Here is a 19741-nt window from a genome sequence, read left to right on the forward strand (position 1 = left end):
GCAAAGGGGGGGAAAAGAATCAACTACACACTTTTTTTTTGTGTATTCATCATACCCCTTTTCATTATTTAATTTCCATGCCTATTATTTTAATTTTTTCCACCCATGATGCACCAACAAAACATGTCCATGACATGTCTTGGCCATCAAACTTTGTCTACCATGCTTGTCATGGCCGGCCACTACTAGTAGGGGGGGAATTTGACATGCAAGTCCCCCCCTTTGTCCACATGCACTAATAGGTCCTCACACATTGACCTATCACATTTTAGAATTTTCTCACATAAGTCCTATTGACTAAATTCACATGAAATCAACCAAATTGAAGCTTGAAATTTTCACACATTCATAATTACATATTCTAGACAATAAGTATCACATTCAAACATTTCGGTGACTCGGTTTAGCGGTCCCGAAACCACTTCCCGACTAGGGTCAACTTTGGGCTGTCACAAGTTTTCCAATAAAGATAGTTTTCTTGGTGCATTAAAACAACATAGCATCATGAACACGGTTAACTAAAAAGTGGTTAAATCCAAATTCGATAAGTTTGAAGCCAAGTGTGCAGTGCAAGACGGTACATGTTCATGGAAAATCATGGCCTCGTTAAGGAAAAGGACAGGCTTGGGGAAGATAAGAAAGTACAAGGGTCCACATACATGTGTTGCCAGTACAATATCACTAACTGTTTAGAGTTTTTTAATAGTACCGTTATTACGCACTGTTGCATTTTTTAACGTACTTCATTGACAGGCATTTCAGAAGATCATCCCAAGATGGATTCAGATATATTAGCTACCTTAATCCTACCGGCGGTGAAGGCGATCCCAGAACTTTAGTGTCGGTCTTAATTGCCAATATTCGTAGCCAGTTGAGGTACACGCCCTCTTATCGCAAGGTTTGGATAGCTTAGCAGAGGGCATTAGAAAAGATGTATGGTGGGTGGGACGCTTCATATAATAAAGTGTGGCAGTGGTGTCGGGTGCTGGAAAGATATGTCCCAGGTTGCGTAACAGACCTTGAAACGGAACCTGCATACTACAACGACTGATTGCTCTGTGGATGCCAAGTATTTAAGCGTTTGTTTTGGAGCTTTATGTAATGCCGAGACGCATTTCTATATTGAAAGCCATTGGTACAAATTGACGGTACCTTTATGTACGATAGATATACCCATCGGATATTGCTAGCTGTGACACAGGATGGCAGTGGGATAATCCTTCCAATTGCGTTTGCAATAACACTAGGAAAGCTAGCTGATGGCTGGGATTTCTTTCTTTCTAGGTTAAGGAGGCATGTCTGTCCCCAACCTAATATCTGTGTCATATCAGATTGGGGCACCGGAATACTAGCCGTAATTGAACGACAGGGAAGCCTGTGGCATCGCACACACCACCAGTATTGCCTAAGGCACGTTGCGTTCAACTACTACAGGCAATTTTGATTTACGAGTGAAAAATGACAAGTGACCAACATGGTTATTTAATATCTATTAATATAATTTCGTTTGTAATATTGAATTTATTTTAAATGGAAAAGTGGTATGCAATTTTCGCTATCAACTTATATTGACAGGGGATGAGATAACTAAAGACCGTTTTCATGAGATGTTGGCGATTTTGCATTCAGTTAACGAAGAAGGCGCAGATTACCTCTGTAACATACCTTTTGAATAGTGGACACAAACATACAACGACAGCCTACGATATGGTCATATGACCTCAAACCTGGCTGAATGCATAAATTCTGTTTTAAAAGGAACATGTTATTTGCAGATAACATCGGTTGTTCGAGACACATATTTTTATTTAGCGGTACTATTTTTGAAGCGAGCAGCGATTGTAAAGGCCAAATGCAAGGAGGTGATGTATGGTGCGCAAAGGTATTGTAAGAAATTAACAAGACGAAGGTGCGGGCGAATACTATGCACACAGTCTGTCACAATCTAGACAACCTATGGTTTCGTGTGACGGAGTTTGAAAAACCGCATGAAGGTATTATTGGCAGGCAATTTCGTGTGCACTTGAGAAATAGGACTTGCTGTTATGGGAGGTTTGATGCACTTCGTTATCCATGCGCTCATGTAATTGCAGCTTGTCAGAATCTCTGTCTAGATCCCATGAGCTACGTCGACGAAGTGTACAAACTAGAAACCATGTACAATGTGTGGAGACACGTATTCCCACCTATCCCAGATGAACGTAAGTGGCTGCGTGTATCGCTTGCTCCATTTAAGCTATTACCGGATAGAGAATTGCATCGCAAACCAAAGGGTTGACCTTGCTCGACTAGAATACGTACCAATATGGATATCCGAGAAACAACCAATCAACAGAAATTGTACGGATGGTGTAGGAACCTAGGTCATACAAGTAGATCATGGTTATTGTAAAAAACCATGTTGTATTATTTATATTTTATTAAATGAATCTATGTTTTATTACAATTGTCTTATTCAAAAGAACTTTTATTTTATTAAATGAAATAATATAAAAAAGTTTGTACAAATATATTAAAAAAATCAATGTCCGTGGCGGTCGTAATCAGTGCCACATGGGGGTCGTCGATAGGTATTCCTCCTTGGATCAGCTTCTGGTGGGGGCTGTGATTCCTCCGGCAAAGGATCTAGTTGTGGGTGTTGGGAGGGTAACCCCCTTAATAGAATAATGACTGTGGCAGTGTTTACATCAACTATGGCGGAGGTGTTTGAATCCCGTAAGGTGATGGGGATTGGTAGAAATAAGAGCTCCCCGATGGCGCCTCATGCGATCCCTCATGCGACGGCGGCCTATAGATCGACAGATAACTCGGAGTAATCAGAAACGGAGATAAACCAGGCCATGAATTCCAACCTGCCATAAGACTAGGAAAAGGAAACATATAAGGGTTAGGATACATATAAGGGCTAGGATGCGCACCTAGCATAATCTGAAAAGGCTATGATGTGGGTGTCGCCGGTTGAACTGTTGGGCCTATTGATTGTGTGGGCGCTGTTGATGGGCTTTCCTCGTCGTCCCTTCTTCTTGGATTTAAAGGGCCCCGTCATTCCCTTTGGGCACGAATTTGTCGTCGCCTCTCCTCTTCCGATAGTAAATATGGCTTGCCGTGGATCCTAAATAATGGCATGTATTCTGTTGCGCACACTAACTCTAGAACGATGATTGGTTCCCAAGTAGGTATATAATCATACTGATTTTCCCACATTTCAATATAGTGTGACCAGAATTTCGGCCAATCTGTATGCAGTTGCCGTAAGTCGACTTTGTGCTTATCATCAAACACCTCGGGTACCACGGGAATCGGTTGTCAGAATCCAAATTGCCGCAATACTCTATCTGACTGGTGCATCTCCACGATAACATAGTTCACCAATGGAACCTTCACATGCCAAACGTTTGGATTTTGAAGGAATTCATCCGGAATTACTACCCGAATTGCCGGATCCTCGTATGGTGTCTATTGAAACTATATGAACATGATAAAAATATTACTTATATACATAATACATAATACCAAATACTAAATACTAAATACGAAACGATTATTTTATTATGTATATATATTTTATTTAATACTTACTTGTGCTTCCGATCGTTGGTCTAATAGAAGTCATATATCTTCGAGAGAGGTAGGTATTTCAACATAACTCATCGAATGGTTTCACCTAATTAAATAATTTTTTAGCATACAATTATATTCTAAATCTACGTAATAATTGTAAAATCTAATATAAAATTTACTTCGTTATGAGTGAAAATGTATATGGGTGGTCCACTGGAGGACGTAAAAATAGAAAGCGAAACCATGCCCATGATTGCAGTAGTGATTGGCAAACTTTTATTTTGGCTTTGTTTGGTCGCATCACCCCGCACATTTCCTTGTACAATGTTGCCAACACGGCAGACCCCTAACTCAATTCGCCGACTGCTCCAAAATCTACGAGTTTCAGTAACCATCTCAAATGTAAGAGGTTTTGTGACAAGTTCGGCATCAGATAACCTCCAATCATCTTAAGAATGTATACCCGAGCATATCATATTCTTTCGAGTTCAGTCGAATCATTATCCGGAGCCGAGAATGTGTTTCGTAATCAGCCCATCTCGATCCGACCTCTGTTAATATTATCCGGTATAGCACTCAAAAGCTCGTAACATACGACACCCCAATCAGTAGATGATGTGGACCAGGTGACTGCGTACCCATCCACCGACAATCTCAATTGCAAATGCACATCTTCTAGAGTGATAGTACACTCTCCGCATGGAAGATGAAAAGTGTGCGTCTCAGGTCTCCATCTCTCTATCAACGCACTAATTACACTAATTAGTTTCAGGTCCAACTTGCACCCCCGCCTATCGTGGCCACGTGCCAAAATCCCGCTTCCCGCAAGTAACTCTCGATCAACGGCAATGGAGCACCAAACAAATTACGGATGTAGCATTGCAACACCCGATCTATAGACTATTATAAAAATTTATAAAACAAAAATTAATTAAAATTGTATAAATTAATTAATGCAAACATCATAAACGAAAAAAAAAATCAAGCAATATTGAAATTTTAATTATAATTGCATAAATGAATAAAATATCAAATAGTATTGCAAATTTAATTAAATTTGCATAAATTAAAAAAATATTGAATAGTATTGGAAATTTAAAATTATCACTTACCATTGTCATTTGATCAACGGAGATGTGCTTATTATCGAGACGGATTAATTCTCCGGCCATTGCTATCACGATCGGATTTTTTTACTTTAAAAAAATTAAATTCAAAAAAAAATTAAACAAAGAATTTTGATAGATTTTTGAGAAAATTTCGATAAAATTTGATAGATTTTTTAAGGGAATATTAAAAGAATGTTGAGAATTATGAGAGAATTGTGTGAAAAATAAATTAAGGGAAATGAATTTTGAGAGAATTATAGAAATTGTGAGAGATTTGTGTGAAAAAATGATTTGGGGGGCCTTTTTATATTTTTTTGGACCGTTGAAAGCCAACGGTCAAATTTTTTACCGTTACACAGGCAAAACACTTCTTTGGAGGAGCGTTTTGCTGACGTGGACACTAAAGCGTGCTGACGTCAGAACGTTTTCGAGAAAAACGGCCTAATCCGATAAATAACCCAACAAACAGCTCAATTTTATTAGTAATGTTTAAAAACGTGCTTTTTGGGTAAAATGTCCAATCGATCCGTCAAACACAAATTTATAAACCCAAAGGGGCCAGCTGTTTCTACCATGAATGTGACGAAAAATAAGGTCTGTAGATTAGGGGTAGACAAGGGAAACGGACGGCCAAGATCTAACGATATCGTATTTGAGGTGAATTTACAAATAGCTTTCCTTAAAGCAAATAGCGCGGGTTCCTTTCACCGCATAATTCTACGAAACTCAACGGTCCATTAAAACTGCAAGAAAAAAAGAGAATCGACAAAAAAGAAAAGTATCCTTTTCTTTCTTCATCTTATTTTTTAATTCAACCTGTCTGTTTCATCCGATTTATCTTCTACCAATTTTTTGGTATTAATTTGATCGGATTTTGGTGCTTAGATCTTCAACTTCAGGATCTTTTTAATGTAGATCCTCATATTTTACCTAATTTTGCGTTCAATTATGAATGATCCACATTATAATAGTACAACATCTGAAATTTTATCCTCAGATTTTCTATTTCTTTAAGAAAAAGAAAACTGAAATTACAGTTGAATCACACATTTGCAAATTGAATTTCTTAGTTCAAGTTCATTTTCAATTCATGGCGGAGGGAACAATGCCAGTGTTCTACTTGTTTATGATTAATTATGATGTTATTTTCGACTTCGCGTTTTTTGCGTTTAATTACTGAATCTGCATTATCATGTTATGAAGTGTGAACTTTTATCCTTAAATTTTCTGATTATTCAACAACAAAAAAACAAGAAAACTGAAATTACAGTTGAATCGAATATTTGCGCGTTGAATTTCTCAGTTGAAGTTCATTTTCAGTTCATGATGACAGTGTTATTCTTGTTTATGATTAATTATGCAGTCATTTAGGTTAGTCTCAGTAGATTAATTAATAACCACATGATCTTACAAATTGTTCCAGTGATGGGATGTGACAGATTCAGATATGAGATTATTTTTTGTATTGTATATGTTCACTGATGTTTGTATTGTATTTTGGTTGAATCAGGCGATAGAAAATGGCAGAATCCGAAGATATTCAGCTCTTGTTTGTGACAATGGGACTGGAATGGTGAAGGTAATCATGGGTGTGAAATCCGGGCAGCGATTCAGGTTCTGTCAACCTTTATTTTCGATAATGATTGATGTTTAAACTTTTCAGGCTGGATTTGCTGGAGACGATGCTCCAAGAGCAATGTTCCCCAGTATCGTTGGTCGCCCTCGGCACACCGGTATGATGGTCGGTATGGGCCAAAAAGATGCTTATGTTGGAGACGAAGCTCAATCGAAAAGAGGTATTTTGACATTGAAGTACCCAATTGAACACGGTATTGTTAACAATTGGGATGATATGGAGAAAATCTGGCATCATACTTTTTATAACGAGCTTCGAGTTGCCCCTGAAGAACACCCAATTCTCCTTACTGAAGCTCCTCTTAACCCAAAGGCTATTCGTGAGAAAATGACCCAAATCATATTTGAAACATTCAACGCCCCTGCAATGTACGTCGCTATCCAGGCTGTTCTTTCCTTGGATGCTAGTGGTCGTACAACAGGTTAGGCCTCTTTCACCATCTTCTTCTTTACTGTTCAACGTTATATTTATCATCATAAGTGATATATTGAAAATTGGCAAATAGGTTGAAAATGAGGGTCTGGATTTGAGTATTTGTGGATATTTGATTTTTTTTAGTATTTGAATATCCTATTAAATTTACTTTTAGAGATAATGAACTCGAATTTGGATATTTATTATTAAAATTCGTCATTTCTTGTAAAAATGTTATATTTTTAAATAGTGATACCATCGTGTTAGAGGACGAGTTCACTATGTATGTGACATGTGTCACACTTTATCAAAACTTTTCATATTTCAATTTTTTGATGGTTTCATTGGAGGTTGACATGAAGTAATTCGATCTCACATATTGGATCTATTATGACATAATGGGATCACCTTGTGAGGAGAGAAAAATTACTATATTTTTTAAATAACTAAAACCACCATATTTTTCTAAATAATTTTTAAAAATACAATTTTTTTATAATTTTTTATGAAAAAAATTAAGATTTTAATATTCAAATTCATTATTTGTTACCTTTTAAATTTTTATTTCAATTCTTTAAATTTATGAAATTCGAATATTTAATGCATGTGGGTATTTGATGGATAATTCAATTTAAATTGAAATAATAATTTGTTGGGTATCAAAATAATAATTAAATAATAAATATTTTAAAATTTTAAAGAAATTTTTGGATTTGAAATGTAGAGGAAGGATGATATAAAATTGTGGTTTTACGCCATCCCTATTCCTATTCCTTTCTAACAGAAGAATGACAAATCAAATTTTTTCTCCTGATTTTTAGCCTTTTTCTCCTGTAAAAATTTAAATCCAACTAAAAATGGTAAAAATCAGGAGGAAAAAGTTGATTTATCATTCTCCTATTAAAAACGGATAATGACGTGAAATTACAGTTTCATACAATCCCTTCTCTTAAAATGTAGGTACCTAATCTAATATGAAATGTTGTTGCCTAGATATTGTTAAAAAAACATATGTGCTGAACTCCTCAATGATGAACAATAAATCAAGATCCTTGTAAGCCGGTTAAACATATCGCTTTACATTATGCGTAACGGTGTTTAATTGTTTGCTCTTGAATTTCCTGTTTTGATGTACCCAAATGAAAAATCTCTAGCTACTTTTTATTTCTTTTCTTAAATGTTATTTTGTTTGCCTCAAATATGCATTTGTTTAGGTATTGTTTTGGATTCTGGAGATGGTGTGAGCCACACAGTTCCTATCTATGAAGGCTATGCTCTCCCACATGCCATCTTGCGTCTCGACCTAGCTGGTCGTGATCTCACAGATGCCCTCATGAAAATCTTAACGAAACGTGGCTATTCCTTCACTACGACCGCCGAGCAGGAAATTGTAAGGGATGTGAAGGATAAGCTATCTTACATTGCTCTTGACTTTGAACAAGAGCTGGAGATAGCGAAAACCAACTCTTTTGTGGAGAAAAGCTATGAGCTACCCGATGGACAGGTTATTACCATTGGGTCTGAGCGATTTCGCTGCCCTGAAGTCCTCTTCCAACCATCCATGATTGGAATGGAAGCTGCTGCCATTCATGAAACCACATACAACTCAATCATGAAGTGCGACGTGGATATCCGTGTTGGTGTTTTGGGACACTTTATCCGGATAAAGTATGAACTTAAACAACAATGTAATATATCCGGATCAGGAATGAAGAAAAAACTGAGTCTTGAGCAACAAGGCTCGAAGCTTGTGGAAGAAACAAATAGATTTTGCAAGGGAAAACAAGAATAGAATTGAAAGCAAAGAAAAAATGGAGCATAAATTGAATGAAATTCTATATTTTTCATTAAAATGAACTTTGGCATGAAGCCATTACATATACCAGACATTGGCTGGTCAAAATCAACAAGTTTATCACCTAAACATTACCTAACTCCACTTAATTCATCGGAACTAGATAAATTTGACTTGCATACTAAAGCAAAGCTAGTAATTAGCTCTTTTACCATCAAGTTACATCAATTGTCATCCAAACATAGTTCAAAATGAACTAAATTACAAAAACATTGTTAAAAAATAACAAAATGAAACTGAGATGAAACAGTAGCATTAACATCTTCAGTTGCATGTGTTTCATCCGGAAGACTTATGTGCATGAATTCTTACGCGCATGAATTTCTCCTTGATTGCATGAGCTGCATGGAGGGCCATTTCTAACAATCCGGAAAGATCTCTATGGAAATATTGTCCTGAGTGGCGGCACCACTATGTTCCCTGGAATTGGCGATAGGATGAGCAAGGAAATCACAGCATTAGCTCCAGGCAACATGAAGATTAAAGTGGTTGCACCACCGGAGAGGAAGTATAGCGTTTGGATTGGAGGCTCCATTTTGGCATCCCTCAGCACCTTCCAGCAGGTATTATCTCCTTTTATCTTTGAAAAACTCATGGCATCTTTAGATTCCTTTATAGTCTTCTTTAGAATCTTGTGTTTAGCGTAAACATGCTTTGGACAGTTTTGTTTGATTCAGATACCTTTTAGGGTTAATTATATCAGATGTACTCAAACTACGATTATTAATATGGCATTAATAAGCTGAGACTCAATTAGAACATTTTAAAGCCTGTAATTTAGGTCATAATTTGAAGACATTTGATACAATTAATCCAATATTTTTACACAAATTTTGCATTCCTTGTTAAAATGAACATCTCTACCTGTATAGAAACTATGCTGCTTCGACTTTTTATTTTTCTTAAGGCAGTTGTGTTTGACACTTATGCCAATGCATACGCCAACATGAGAATAAAGATATAATCCTCCAAAACTCTTCTAAATACATGAAAATTTTGAAAAGAAAAAAAGAACACATATCTTGTACTCTCACACTCTATTTGAGTAAATTTTGATTGTTTTGTATGCAGATGTGGATCGCAAAAGCAGAGTATGATGAATCTGGGCCGACCATTGTCCACAGGAAATGCTTCTAGTTATGCAAAAAGCAAGATTTTGAGCAATGAAATACACAATGCCCATTTTTGTTATAAGGCAAGGCTGATAAACCAAGTGAGTTGCTAATTTTTTTCTTTTTCCACTGTTAATGTCCAGAAAATGAACATGGAGAGGTTCATTTTCGTTCTTTTTTTTATTACAATTTTGTTTGATTGTAGAAAAGTTCTTTCAGTTCTCATTGACTTAAAATGACTGATAGTTGCTTAGGCGTTATAACCAACCTCATATTAGAAACACTTAATTATTGTAATATTTTCTTATGATATAAGAGGTTCTAGCTTAGAGATGAAGAAAATAGAATTGTATTTGCTAACATATGAATTTAAGATCTATATATATTACTAATTCAATGCGATTTCATGAATAAAATTTATTATTTTGATATATTAACAGTGAAATTTTGACGTGGAAATTTGATAATGTGCTCTGTTAAAATGTTTTTGAAATTTTAAACAGTGATATTTGTAGTAATAAATAGGGTTATGCTTGAGCCAACTCAAATAATGGCAAGTAGAAGCTTGAATTAGATTTTTTTAGCTTGAATCTTGTCTCGTATTCGATTAAATTCAAGCACAACTCAATTAAACTTTGTTTATTTGGGTTTGACTTCTTACTCAAGGTCAAATTAGATATTTTCTCTAAATAAATTTTTATATTAATTTAACATAATAAATTAAATATTTTACTAATTAATCAATAAAAATTCCCGACAATTTAAAAAAAATCTAATTAAACTGCACAATATATATAAATTCTTCACAATAAAATTATAAAAATAGTTAATACTTAATATTTTAAATAATTTAACTAAACGATGGAAATAATTTCAAGGAAAAATAATAATGTTTCTGGTAAATGTTATACAAATCTTATAAAGTTTTGACAATGTAGTGGAAATGAAGAGCTAGGTAAAAAAAAAAAAACATGAATTCCATGCATATGGCACTGAGGGGGGCGAAATGGTGAGGAGAGAGAGAAAAGGGTTATAAGATTTTAAAGTGTATATAAAATTAGGGTAAAAGAGTAAATTAATAATTATATCATAAATAAAAAGTTGGATTAAGTTTGTGAGCTTTTCGAATATACAATCAACCCTTTTTATAACAACTATCCGCTATAACAATATTTTACTACATCAATCAACTTTCTAGTAAAACTAATTTATTATGTTTTATTTTAATCTTTTATAACAACTTTTCACTTATAACAACAACATTCATAGTTATAGAGTACATTCATAGTTATAGAGTACATTCTTCATTAAATTAGTTTTTTATAATGGCATATTGTCTAAATTTTTAAGTAAAATTATAGTTATTTCATATAAGTAAGTGTATTAATTATCATTTATTAAATGAAAACGATTTTAATTAAAATATTATTTCAATAAAATGATTAAATTTCATGTGAAAATTTCTATTAATCATATTTCGTTAAATGAAAATAATCTTCAATGAGTGGAATTAAAATATCAAATTATTAAACTATTAAGTTCCCTAATTATATATTCTATTATAAATTTGGAACATCATAAACTTATAAATTGATTACATGAATTCAGTAACTCATGATAAATTAATTAATTTAATTTGATAACTTATATTTATTAATTGAACTAATTAGATTTATGAACTTTATAATTAATTAAATGAAAGAATATAAAATAAAATGTACATACAAGAAATAATGCATGTACCTATCTTACGTCTTTTAATTTTATTGATTTGATTCTCACTTTCTTTCTTTTTTTAACATAATTCACATTTTCTTTATTTTATGAAAATTCACAATATAAATACTATGGTAAGTTCACAATGATTATATCTATATAACGACATGATGTCATGAGTGTATAATAGTCACATCTTTATAATAGATAAATAAAACTGTTATAGAGAGGATTGACTATATTTAAATTTAGCTCATTATATGGTTTGAACTTAACTAAACAATAATCGAATTAAATTTAAATTTATTTTTTAATCAAATTTAAATAATTAATGAGAACAAATATTTCTGGTTTAAATTTATAAATTGATAGTTAATATTCTAATTTGTTTCAGTTTGTAATAATAAGCGGTCTACAATCGTAATGTTGAACGATTTATGTTTATATTACAATTTCGAAAGTTTATATTTAAATAAATCCGAAGTTATTCATTTAAAAGTTGTTGGATATTATTTTGTATATTAAGGAAGTTATAGATTGTGATTATTAGCATAGTAATTTATGCACAAACAACATATCAAATAAAATTTAAAAAATATGAATAATTTTATACGCCATTAAAAAATTAAATGATAACACATAATTTAAAAATAAATTTAAGTAAATTAATTTTTAAAATTTGATTAATTAATAAATCCCATTAAATAAAAATATCAAAGTAAATTACTACTTTTCAATCCAAATTGTCTTGGTTTGTATTTATTTCTTTAACATAGTCAACAATACAGTTAAGAATTACAATTATACAAATATATATATTGGTAAGTGTTTAGTAAAATAGTGAAATACAAATTTAAAATTTAAAGATAATATTACTATCAAATATAGTTATAAATTCAAGCCGAACATATATCATGAAACAACCACCAATCTATCGGTCTACTATTACGTACGATGGGCTGCATAAACTATCCTCCAAACAACAAAAACGAACACATTCCTAAGGTAAAATGCAAATGTTTAAAGCTTGTTTCTAAACCATAAAACACCTTTATCATTATCACCCTCATCTGGTTCAACGTAAACACACTCCTTCAACTCCCTCCATATCGCCTTATAAACGGGTGTCCCATCGAACTGGTAGTATTCCCCCAAAACCGGCTTTATCACCTTGGTAGCCTCCATTGCATGATAGTGAGGTATTGTCGGAAACAAATGGTGAGCCACGTGTATGCGGGTTATGTCATGGAAAACCTTGTTTAAAATCCCATAATCTCTGTCCACGGTCGATAAAGCTCCCCTCAACCAGTCCCACTCCGAAGACTCATAGTGCGGCAAAGATGGGTGAGTGTGTTGCAAATACGTGATCATTACTAAGAAGGCATTAACCACCAATAATGGCACCCCGTAAACGCTAATAACCCAACCTACCCCTTTGGCCAACACGAGACGGTAAAGAGCATAGGTGACGGCGAGGACGCCGGCGTCGGAGACGTATATTTGGAGCCGTTGGCGGTCGGAAAAGATGGGGCCATAAGGGTCATAGTGGCAAGCTAACCTATCGTAAGGTGGACCAGTGATGTTGAACAGTAAGTAAAGCGGCCAGCCGAGGGTAAGTTGAATGGAGATTTCCAAAAACCGGCCTAGTGGATTATTGAAGTGTTTAGCCCACCATTTTAAAGCGGATTTTTTCTTTGGAACGAAGACTTCGTCCCTTTCGAGGGAACCAGTGTTGGAATGGTGACGGCGATGGCTATATTTCAACGAGAAATATGGAGTTAAGAGAAAAGTGTGGAGGATAAAGCCAATAGTGTCGTCAAGCCATTGATAATCACTGAAAGCTTGATGACCACATTCATGGGCAAGCGCCCAAAAGGCGGTGAAAATACAACCTTGCATGGCCCAGTAAAGAGGCCAAGCCACATACGGGAGAGGTTGAGGAAGGCTAGGGAAGTAATTGGTGGCCACATAGTAGAAAAGAGAGGCCAATACAAGGTCGTAAATAAGATAAGAGAATGAGCGTAAAACGGAGCGCTTGAAACAGTGAGGTGGGATGGCTTTTTTTATTTGACTCAGAGTGAAGGGTGGCTTTGAGCATGGAACTCGCTTCAGTGGGTAGAATTCGGGTTTTTTGGGACTCGGTGGAACTGACGTTCTACCTCCAGCACCCATTGGACTAGGTTGAACCTTGTGAAAGCTATGTCACGAGCACACTTAACACTGGAGACTAGAGAAGAAGAATAGATAAATATATATAGATAAAAGGAAACGATTGAGGCCGAATCAAGGTTTTAATGTAAAACAAATAACTAACTAAATTTATTACTGTCAACTTTGGCTCCTTTGACTAACCATTAACTAACTAAACTTATTGCTGTATATTAATTACACGAGCAGCTACCTAAATGCAAATTATTGTTTTTATTTTTATATTATACTTAATCATAATTTCACCATTAAATTACATAAAGCAATCAAGTTCGGGTTGTTTTTTTTTTAATTAACCGAAAATTTTAATAAGTTAATTATTTGAATTAAATATAACATCAGTGCATAAACTAAATCTTCAATTTAACAAACCAAAAACTTAAAATAAAATTATAAATATAATAACTTAAAATAAAATTATTTTATTACATTTAATGAGACTAACACTGTCCTAAAAAGAAAGAAGACTAACTCTGAAATTTTATAATTATGGAGGCGAAGACTGCTCCTTTCACTCCCAGCGCCGCCGCTTACCATTCTTGTCACACGAATTTAATACCATTGTTATAGCCAAGGCTATCAGTAATCTGCTAAATTATTTTCTGTACTAGTCATAGAAAACTATTCTCCACATCTTATACGTTGTTATTCTCTATACTTTCACGGAATTTGAGATCTGTGATTTAAAAGTTTAAAATCCAATTTTCTTATTTTCTTCAGTTTCAAAATTAAGTTCAACTATTTAATATGTTTATTTTTCATCATTTTTCTATCAAGTTATATAAGGGCAACTTAATTATTATGTCAAGTTGATCAATTTTGACAAAATAACAATCTTAATAATTGAACTAGAATTTTTAAATTAGAAAAGTAGAATTTATTTTATAACTTTCCAAATATATAACTTAAATCTTAAATTTTATTAAAATATAAAGACTAATAGCATATTTTAATAATCACCTTATTTACAACTTAGTTGCAATAAGTGTATAAGTTAAAATTATTTTTAATATTTTTTGAATTGTGTTATTTAACTGCTTAATTATTTTATTGTTCATGGCAAGGTAGATGAATTAGAGCAAAAGAAATTTCAATATTATTTTTGGCAAGTTTTATGATCTGGATCCATTTAAAAATCTCAATTTGACCCTGTGATTATATCTTGAGCTACAATACTCTTATTTGGTTCCATAATTTATTGTTTCAGAGGGAATTGAAAGATTTAATCAAGCTATTTCAATGTTCAAAGCCTAAAAACATTTAGAAGATTCCAAAAATGAACTTGAAGTTTGCGCCACAAATGTGTCAAAAACCTCAAAAAAAAATACTTTATTTCATTAAAGGCACTTTGATTTTTTTTTTCTCTTATGCGAATTTTAACCTATAATTACATAGCTCTAGGATCAGGATTAGAGTTGGTTGCACTTAATATTATTTTGTTTTTGTGTTTTCTTCCCTACAAGATTTACTAAACTATATTTCTAGTCAAAAGAATTCCCAAGTTTTGATTATTCAAGTTTATGAGATCTAATTCGGTTTTATCTTTATCTTGTTGGTATTTATTTAATTACAAATATTCAAATTTATTAAATATAGTTATTGTATTTGATAGTTTGAAATATTTGTCTTATCAATTAGCATTTTTAGGTCCATAATTATTTAGTTATTCTAATACTTGTGACAAATAACATGATTGGGTATAAATTAGATATACAATTCATATTGTTTGGATATGTGATCTAGTCTAAATAAACCCTGTTTATGTGTGCTTGTTGGCTAAAATTAGGACTCTTTAATTTTTCATAGTATTGATAAATTTAATCCTACACACTTCGTTATAGGGCTATCTATTAATAAGAAAAGTAATTTCAACGAGCTTCCTCTTAGTTGTCGAGAAGGTAAGGAGATATTGGTTACTAGGTGCGATTTTAGCAACTATAACTAATTTATTAAATAATATCAAAATTATTTTTGCATTGATGATCAAACACATGAATCAAAGTTGAAATTTTATCTTTGACTAGATTTCCATTCAGTTGGTTCCTTAAATTTCTATTTGCGAATTTCCTTTGAAAGTTTTAAATTTTAAAAAATCCTATTTATTTTTATTTCACTTGTTTTTATTAAAGAAATAGAATTATCACTAATCTCTGTCTATTTGACCCTGCTCATTGTTCTATACAAATTTTATATTTTTCTTATTTGGAATTTTATTTTTGTTTAAAGTTGCTCGGGATTGGTGTGAATAATTTTATTCCTTTTCCTAACTCAATCTTCTCATGCAGGTGAACTCCAATACAATTCTGAGATTAAGAAAATTGCTCAAAAACTAAGAAAAGAAAATGAATTGCAATCCAACCAATCGTCTTCATCTACTAACCTAGACACCACTTAATTTAGTTGATTCATCTAACACATCTGAACCAGAAGAAAAGATGGTTAATCAAGAGAGAACCATGGGAGAATTAGCGACCCCAAGTCTGAATCAACAACTTGTTTGCATCCAATAACCTGCATTAGAGACATATTTTGAATTAAACAACTTGTTTGCATCCATTACCCTACATTAGAGACATATTTTGAATTAAACTTAGGCTAATTTATTTCTTGCCTACTTTTCGTGGTTTAAAAACGAAGATCCATATAAGCACTTGAATGAATTACATGTGATATATTCTACTATAAAACCTTAAAGAGTATCTAAACTTAGGCTAAGAGTATTTCCTTTTTCATTTGTCGATAGAGCAAAGGGTTGACTATTTTATTTACCTTTCGAATCTATAACCACATAGACATACATGGTAAGGTTATCTTTAGATAAAATTTTCTTCCTTCAAGTGTTACTTCTATTAGGAGGAAGATTTGCAACATAAAGCAAAATGACATAGAGATTCGTCATGATATTGGGAGAGGTTCAAGCAATTATATGTTAGTTGTTCACAACATGGAATTTTAGAGCAATTGCTTATCCAATATTTTTACAAAGACGATGGAAAGAAAGATGATGGATGCTGCTAAAAGTAGTTCCATAGTGAACAAAACTCCTCTATGAAGCTAGATAATTGATTTCGATCATGGCCTCCTATTCACAATAGTCCTGATTTATACAAGACGTATCCGGAAGAGTTATCAAGGTAAATTTATCTTCTCTTGAAAATTGAATTTTTGAACTAACTTCTCTTCTTTAACAAATTGTTGTAGGACATACTTACTAGATGAAGGCTTGTGAGATTTGTGCTAGTTTTAGTCACACAAATGGATTTGTGTAGGTAGTCATGTTGACGGCATTGGTTCAAATTAAAAAAAAATGGTATTTTTTTGTGTCGATGTTCTCCTTGCCGGAACTGGTGTGCTTTTTGATTTTTCTTTTTTTGTCGGCATGCTCTGGTTGCTATCAGTGGTGGAACGCCAGCCTTGAGAACATCAGACTTGTTCTTGAAGCGACAGGCATCGGCTCATTTAACATTGTAGCTTAATTCGAAAAAGCTAAAGAAAAAATGAAAAAGAAGAGAAAGAGAAGAAGAGAGCAAGATAGACTTGAGAAATATAACAATTAATAATAACAATAACACTATTAATTAATCGTAAAATAACTAAAAGACTAATAGGGTCAAACGAAATGACAAATTAGAAACAAAAAGAGATAGTAAAATAATTATTCCGAAAAAAATTAATTGATAAATTTAATTTTCAATTTTATGATTTCAGTGTAGTTTACTTAAAATAAAAAATATTTTTATTCTCTTAAAAAAATTGTATATAGGATTAAAAGTTTTAGGAATTGAAGAGTATGAAATGAATTATTTATTATAATTAAATCTTATGTTAAAAAAAGGGTTGTATATGAGGCTTTTCCATGCAATTAAAACGTTTATTTAACTAATCAAAAGAAACCATTAATTTCCATTCTGTCTTTCCAATTCTAAAACAGCAATTTCCTTTATTAGCTTCGTGCCAACTCTAAAGAGTCAAGAGGGAGACATGAAGACACATACTCATCTTTCCTCTTTAATGGTTTCTTTTGATTAATTAAATTCCATTAATGCAATTTAAACCAGTGTAGCTGATTCATTGACTTTTTGTTGTTGATTGTTCACTATTCTTTTACCAATACTAAACCTAGAAACGGTGGTTCTTTTATTTGAGATTTTTTATCAATAAAAATTCCATTAATGCTATTAAAACCATTGCAGGTGATTCATTGACTTCTTTTATTGATTGTTCACTTTTCTTTTATCAATACTAAAGCTAGAAATGGTGGTTTTTTATTTCAGATTTTTTATCAATAAAATTTTCATTCCAGTCATTTCAGTTCTTTAAATTTTATATTCCAAATAATTCCTTTCAAAAACCACATCGGTGTCAGCAACGAGAATGTCGATATCAAAAAAATAAAAAAATTAATTTGAATCGGTACCAACAACGTGAACACAGTGTATTGATTAAAATATTATCATTTTTTATTTTTTAAAATAAATCTCGAAATATAGGTATTTTAAAGTGTATTTGAAAAAAATACATACCGATGCTGGTGAACACAGTGCTGGCACAAAAAATTTTTTTTTATAGATTGAGCAATCATTAGGTGATGATGGAGGGTGATGCTGGCGGTGAGATGGCTGACACCTACAATATAGAAAACAGATCATTGTTGTACAAAATTTTGTACCTGCGTCATTTTCATAAATAATCAATTTATTTGAGTCTACTTTGAAAAAAATGTCGAAATAAATATTTAAATTTAGATATTTGAATGCATTATTTTTAAAAAAAAAATTAAATCTTCTATTTTAAGAATTGTACAGATTAATTCAAATGTTTAGTAATTCAAGTAGCAACCTATTTTTATCAGTAATGAAAAAATTGATTTCGAGGTGGAATTGAGTAAATCGAATCAATCTAAAATGTTTTAGTTGGGCAACTACGGGTCGAATAGCATTAGAAAATAGAATTATTTAGCAATTAATTGTATAAGTCATTAAGAATAATACAGAGACTGAATTAAAGTGAACTAAACTAGAGAGATTTGGTCAAAACATTGAGTAATTTCTTAATGTGAAATTAAGCTACGGCATTAATAAGCAATTGACCAAAAAAATAAATTAAACTTGGGAGATTTTATATATGTAATGTAAATACTTTATTATTTTTATTTCTATATCTATTTAGTTTCGATTTCGTTCTATATTTATGTATATATAGTATTTATGTCTATACATTTATACATTTTCCTATATATATATATTTGTATTTCTGTTGAGCAATCCCAATTTTTTTAATGCATATTTTATAAACTCGTTGCACTGCACTTGCATAAAAAAACTACTACTATTAGGGATATAAATTACCTTGTGTGTTCTTTTTCCGGGTTTCTTTATTCCCATACCACTTAGTTACCTTTTACCTTTATCCTTTCATGCCTTCCCGAACCATGTTCAAGAGAGCCAACATCAAATGTGCTAGAGCTAGTGGATCCGGTTTTAAGCTTGCTGTTAATTCTTCTCCTCCATCCTTTTAGATTGTTTCGGTAACACCCCTTTCCCAGTCCGATCGTTAGACTTGAGCTATAAGATTGCATTAAATTATAAAAATGATATAATCCAAGCAAAATATGGTTTATAAACATATTCGAGTCTCAAACGAGCTTACGAAACTCTTAAACCAACTCGGAAATAAGTTAGGACTAATTTGAAACTTTTATGAAAAGATAGGTAAAAAGCGTGTGACCAAGCCGTGTGATAGGTTGAGGCCGTGTGAGATTAAAACACATAGTTGTATAGCCCAACCATCTATGGGAACTAAGGCCGAATATGCAGAGTCACATGGTTGTGTCAACAGGTTGTGTAACTAGCTGTGGTCGAGTTAGACCTAATTATAAAACTTTGTAAATATTCATACGACCATGCCATATGCACGTGTATGGCGCACAGTGTGTGTCAGACCGTGTGTGCCTAAATGGTACCCTACAAGGCAAGTTACCACACCAAACATGCAAATATACCACAACCATGCAATATATTATTTCTCAGCATGTTAAAATACATTAAAAGCATGCCAAAACAATAATTATAACATTCATTCACGCCTCAATATTAATACTTAACATTCACATATGTTCATCATTTCAAAT

General features: G+C 32.7%; 1 protein-coding gene and 1 pseudogene across 1 annotated transcript; one reads left to right on the forward strand and one right to left on the reverse strand.

The window, feature by feature from the left end:
• Nucleotides 1–5537: 5537 nt before the first annotated feature.
• LOC107900422 (actin-like) lies at nt 5538–9800 on the forward strand (annotated as a pseudogene).
• Nucleotides 9801–12255: 2455 nt separating this feature from the next.
• On the reverse strand, nt 12256–13619 carry LOC107901973 (delta(12)-fatty-acid desaturase FAD2). Its single transcript, XM_016828170.2, has one exon. It carries the CDS (start codon nt 13573–13575, stop codon nt 12424–12426), a length of 1152 nt encoding a protein of 383 aa, XP_016683659.1. The 5' UTR covers nt 13576–13619; the 3' UTR covers nt 12256–12423.
• Between the last annotated feature and the right edge of the window lie 6122 nt (nt 13620–19741).

Source organism: Gossypium hirsutum, chromosome A01 (assembly GCF_007990345.1).
Source record: "Gossypium hirsutum isolate 1008001.06 chromosome A01, Gossypium_hirsutum_v2.1, whole genome shotgun sequence".
Lineage (NCBI taxonomy): Eukaryota > Viridiplantae > Streptophyta > Magnoliopsida > Malvales > Malvaceae > Gossypium > Gossypium hirsutum.

Coding starts and splice junctions, on each gene's coding strand:
- LOC107901973 (XM_016828170.2), bottom strand. CDS start 13,575: ATGGGTGCTGGAGGTAGAACGTCAGTTCCACCGAGTCCCAAAAAACCC.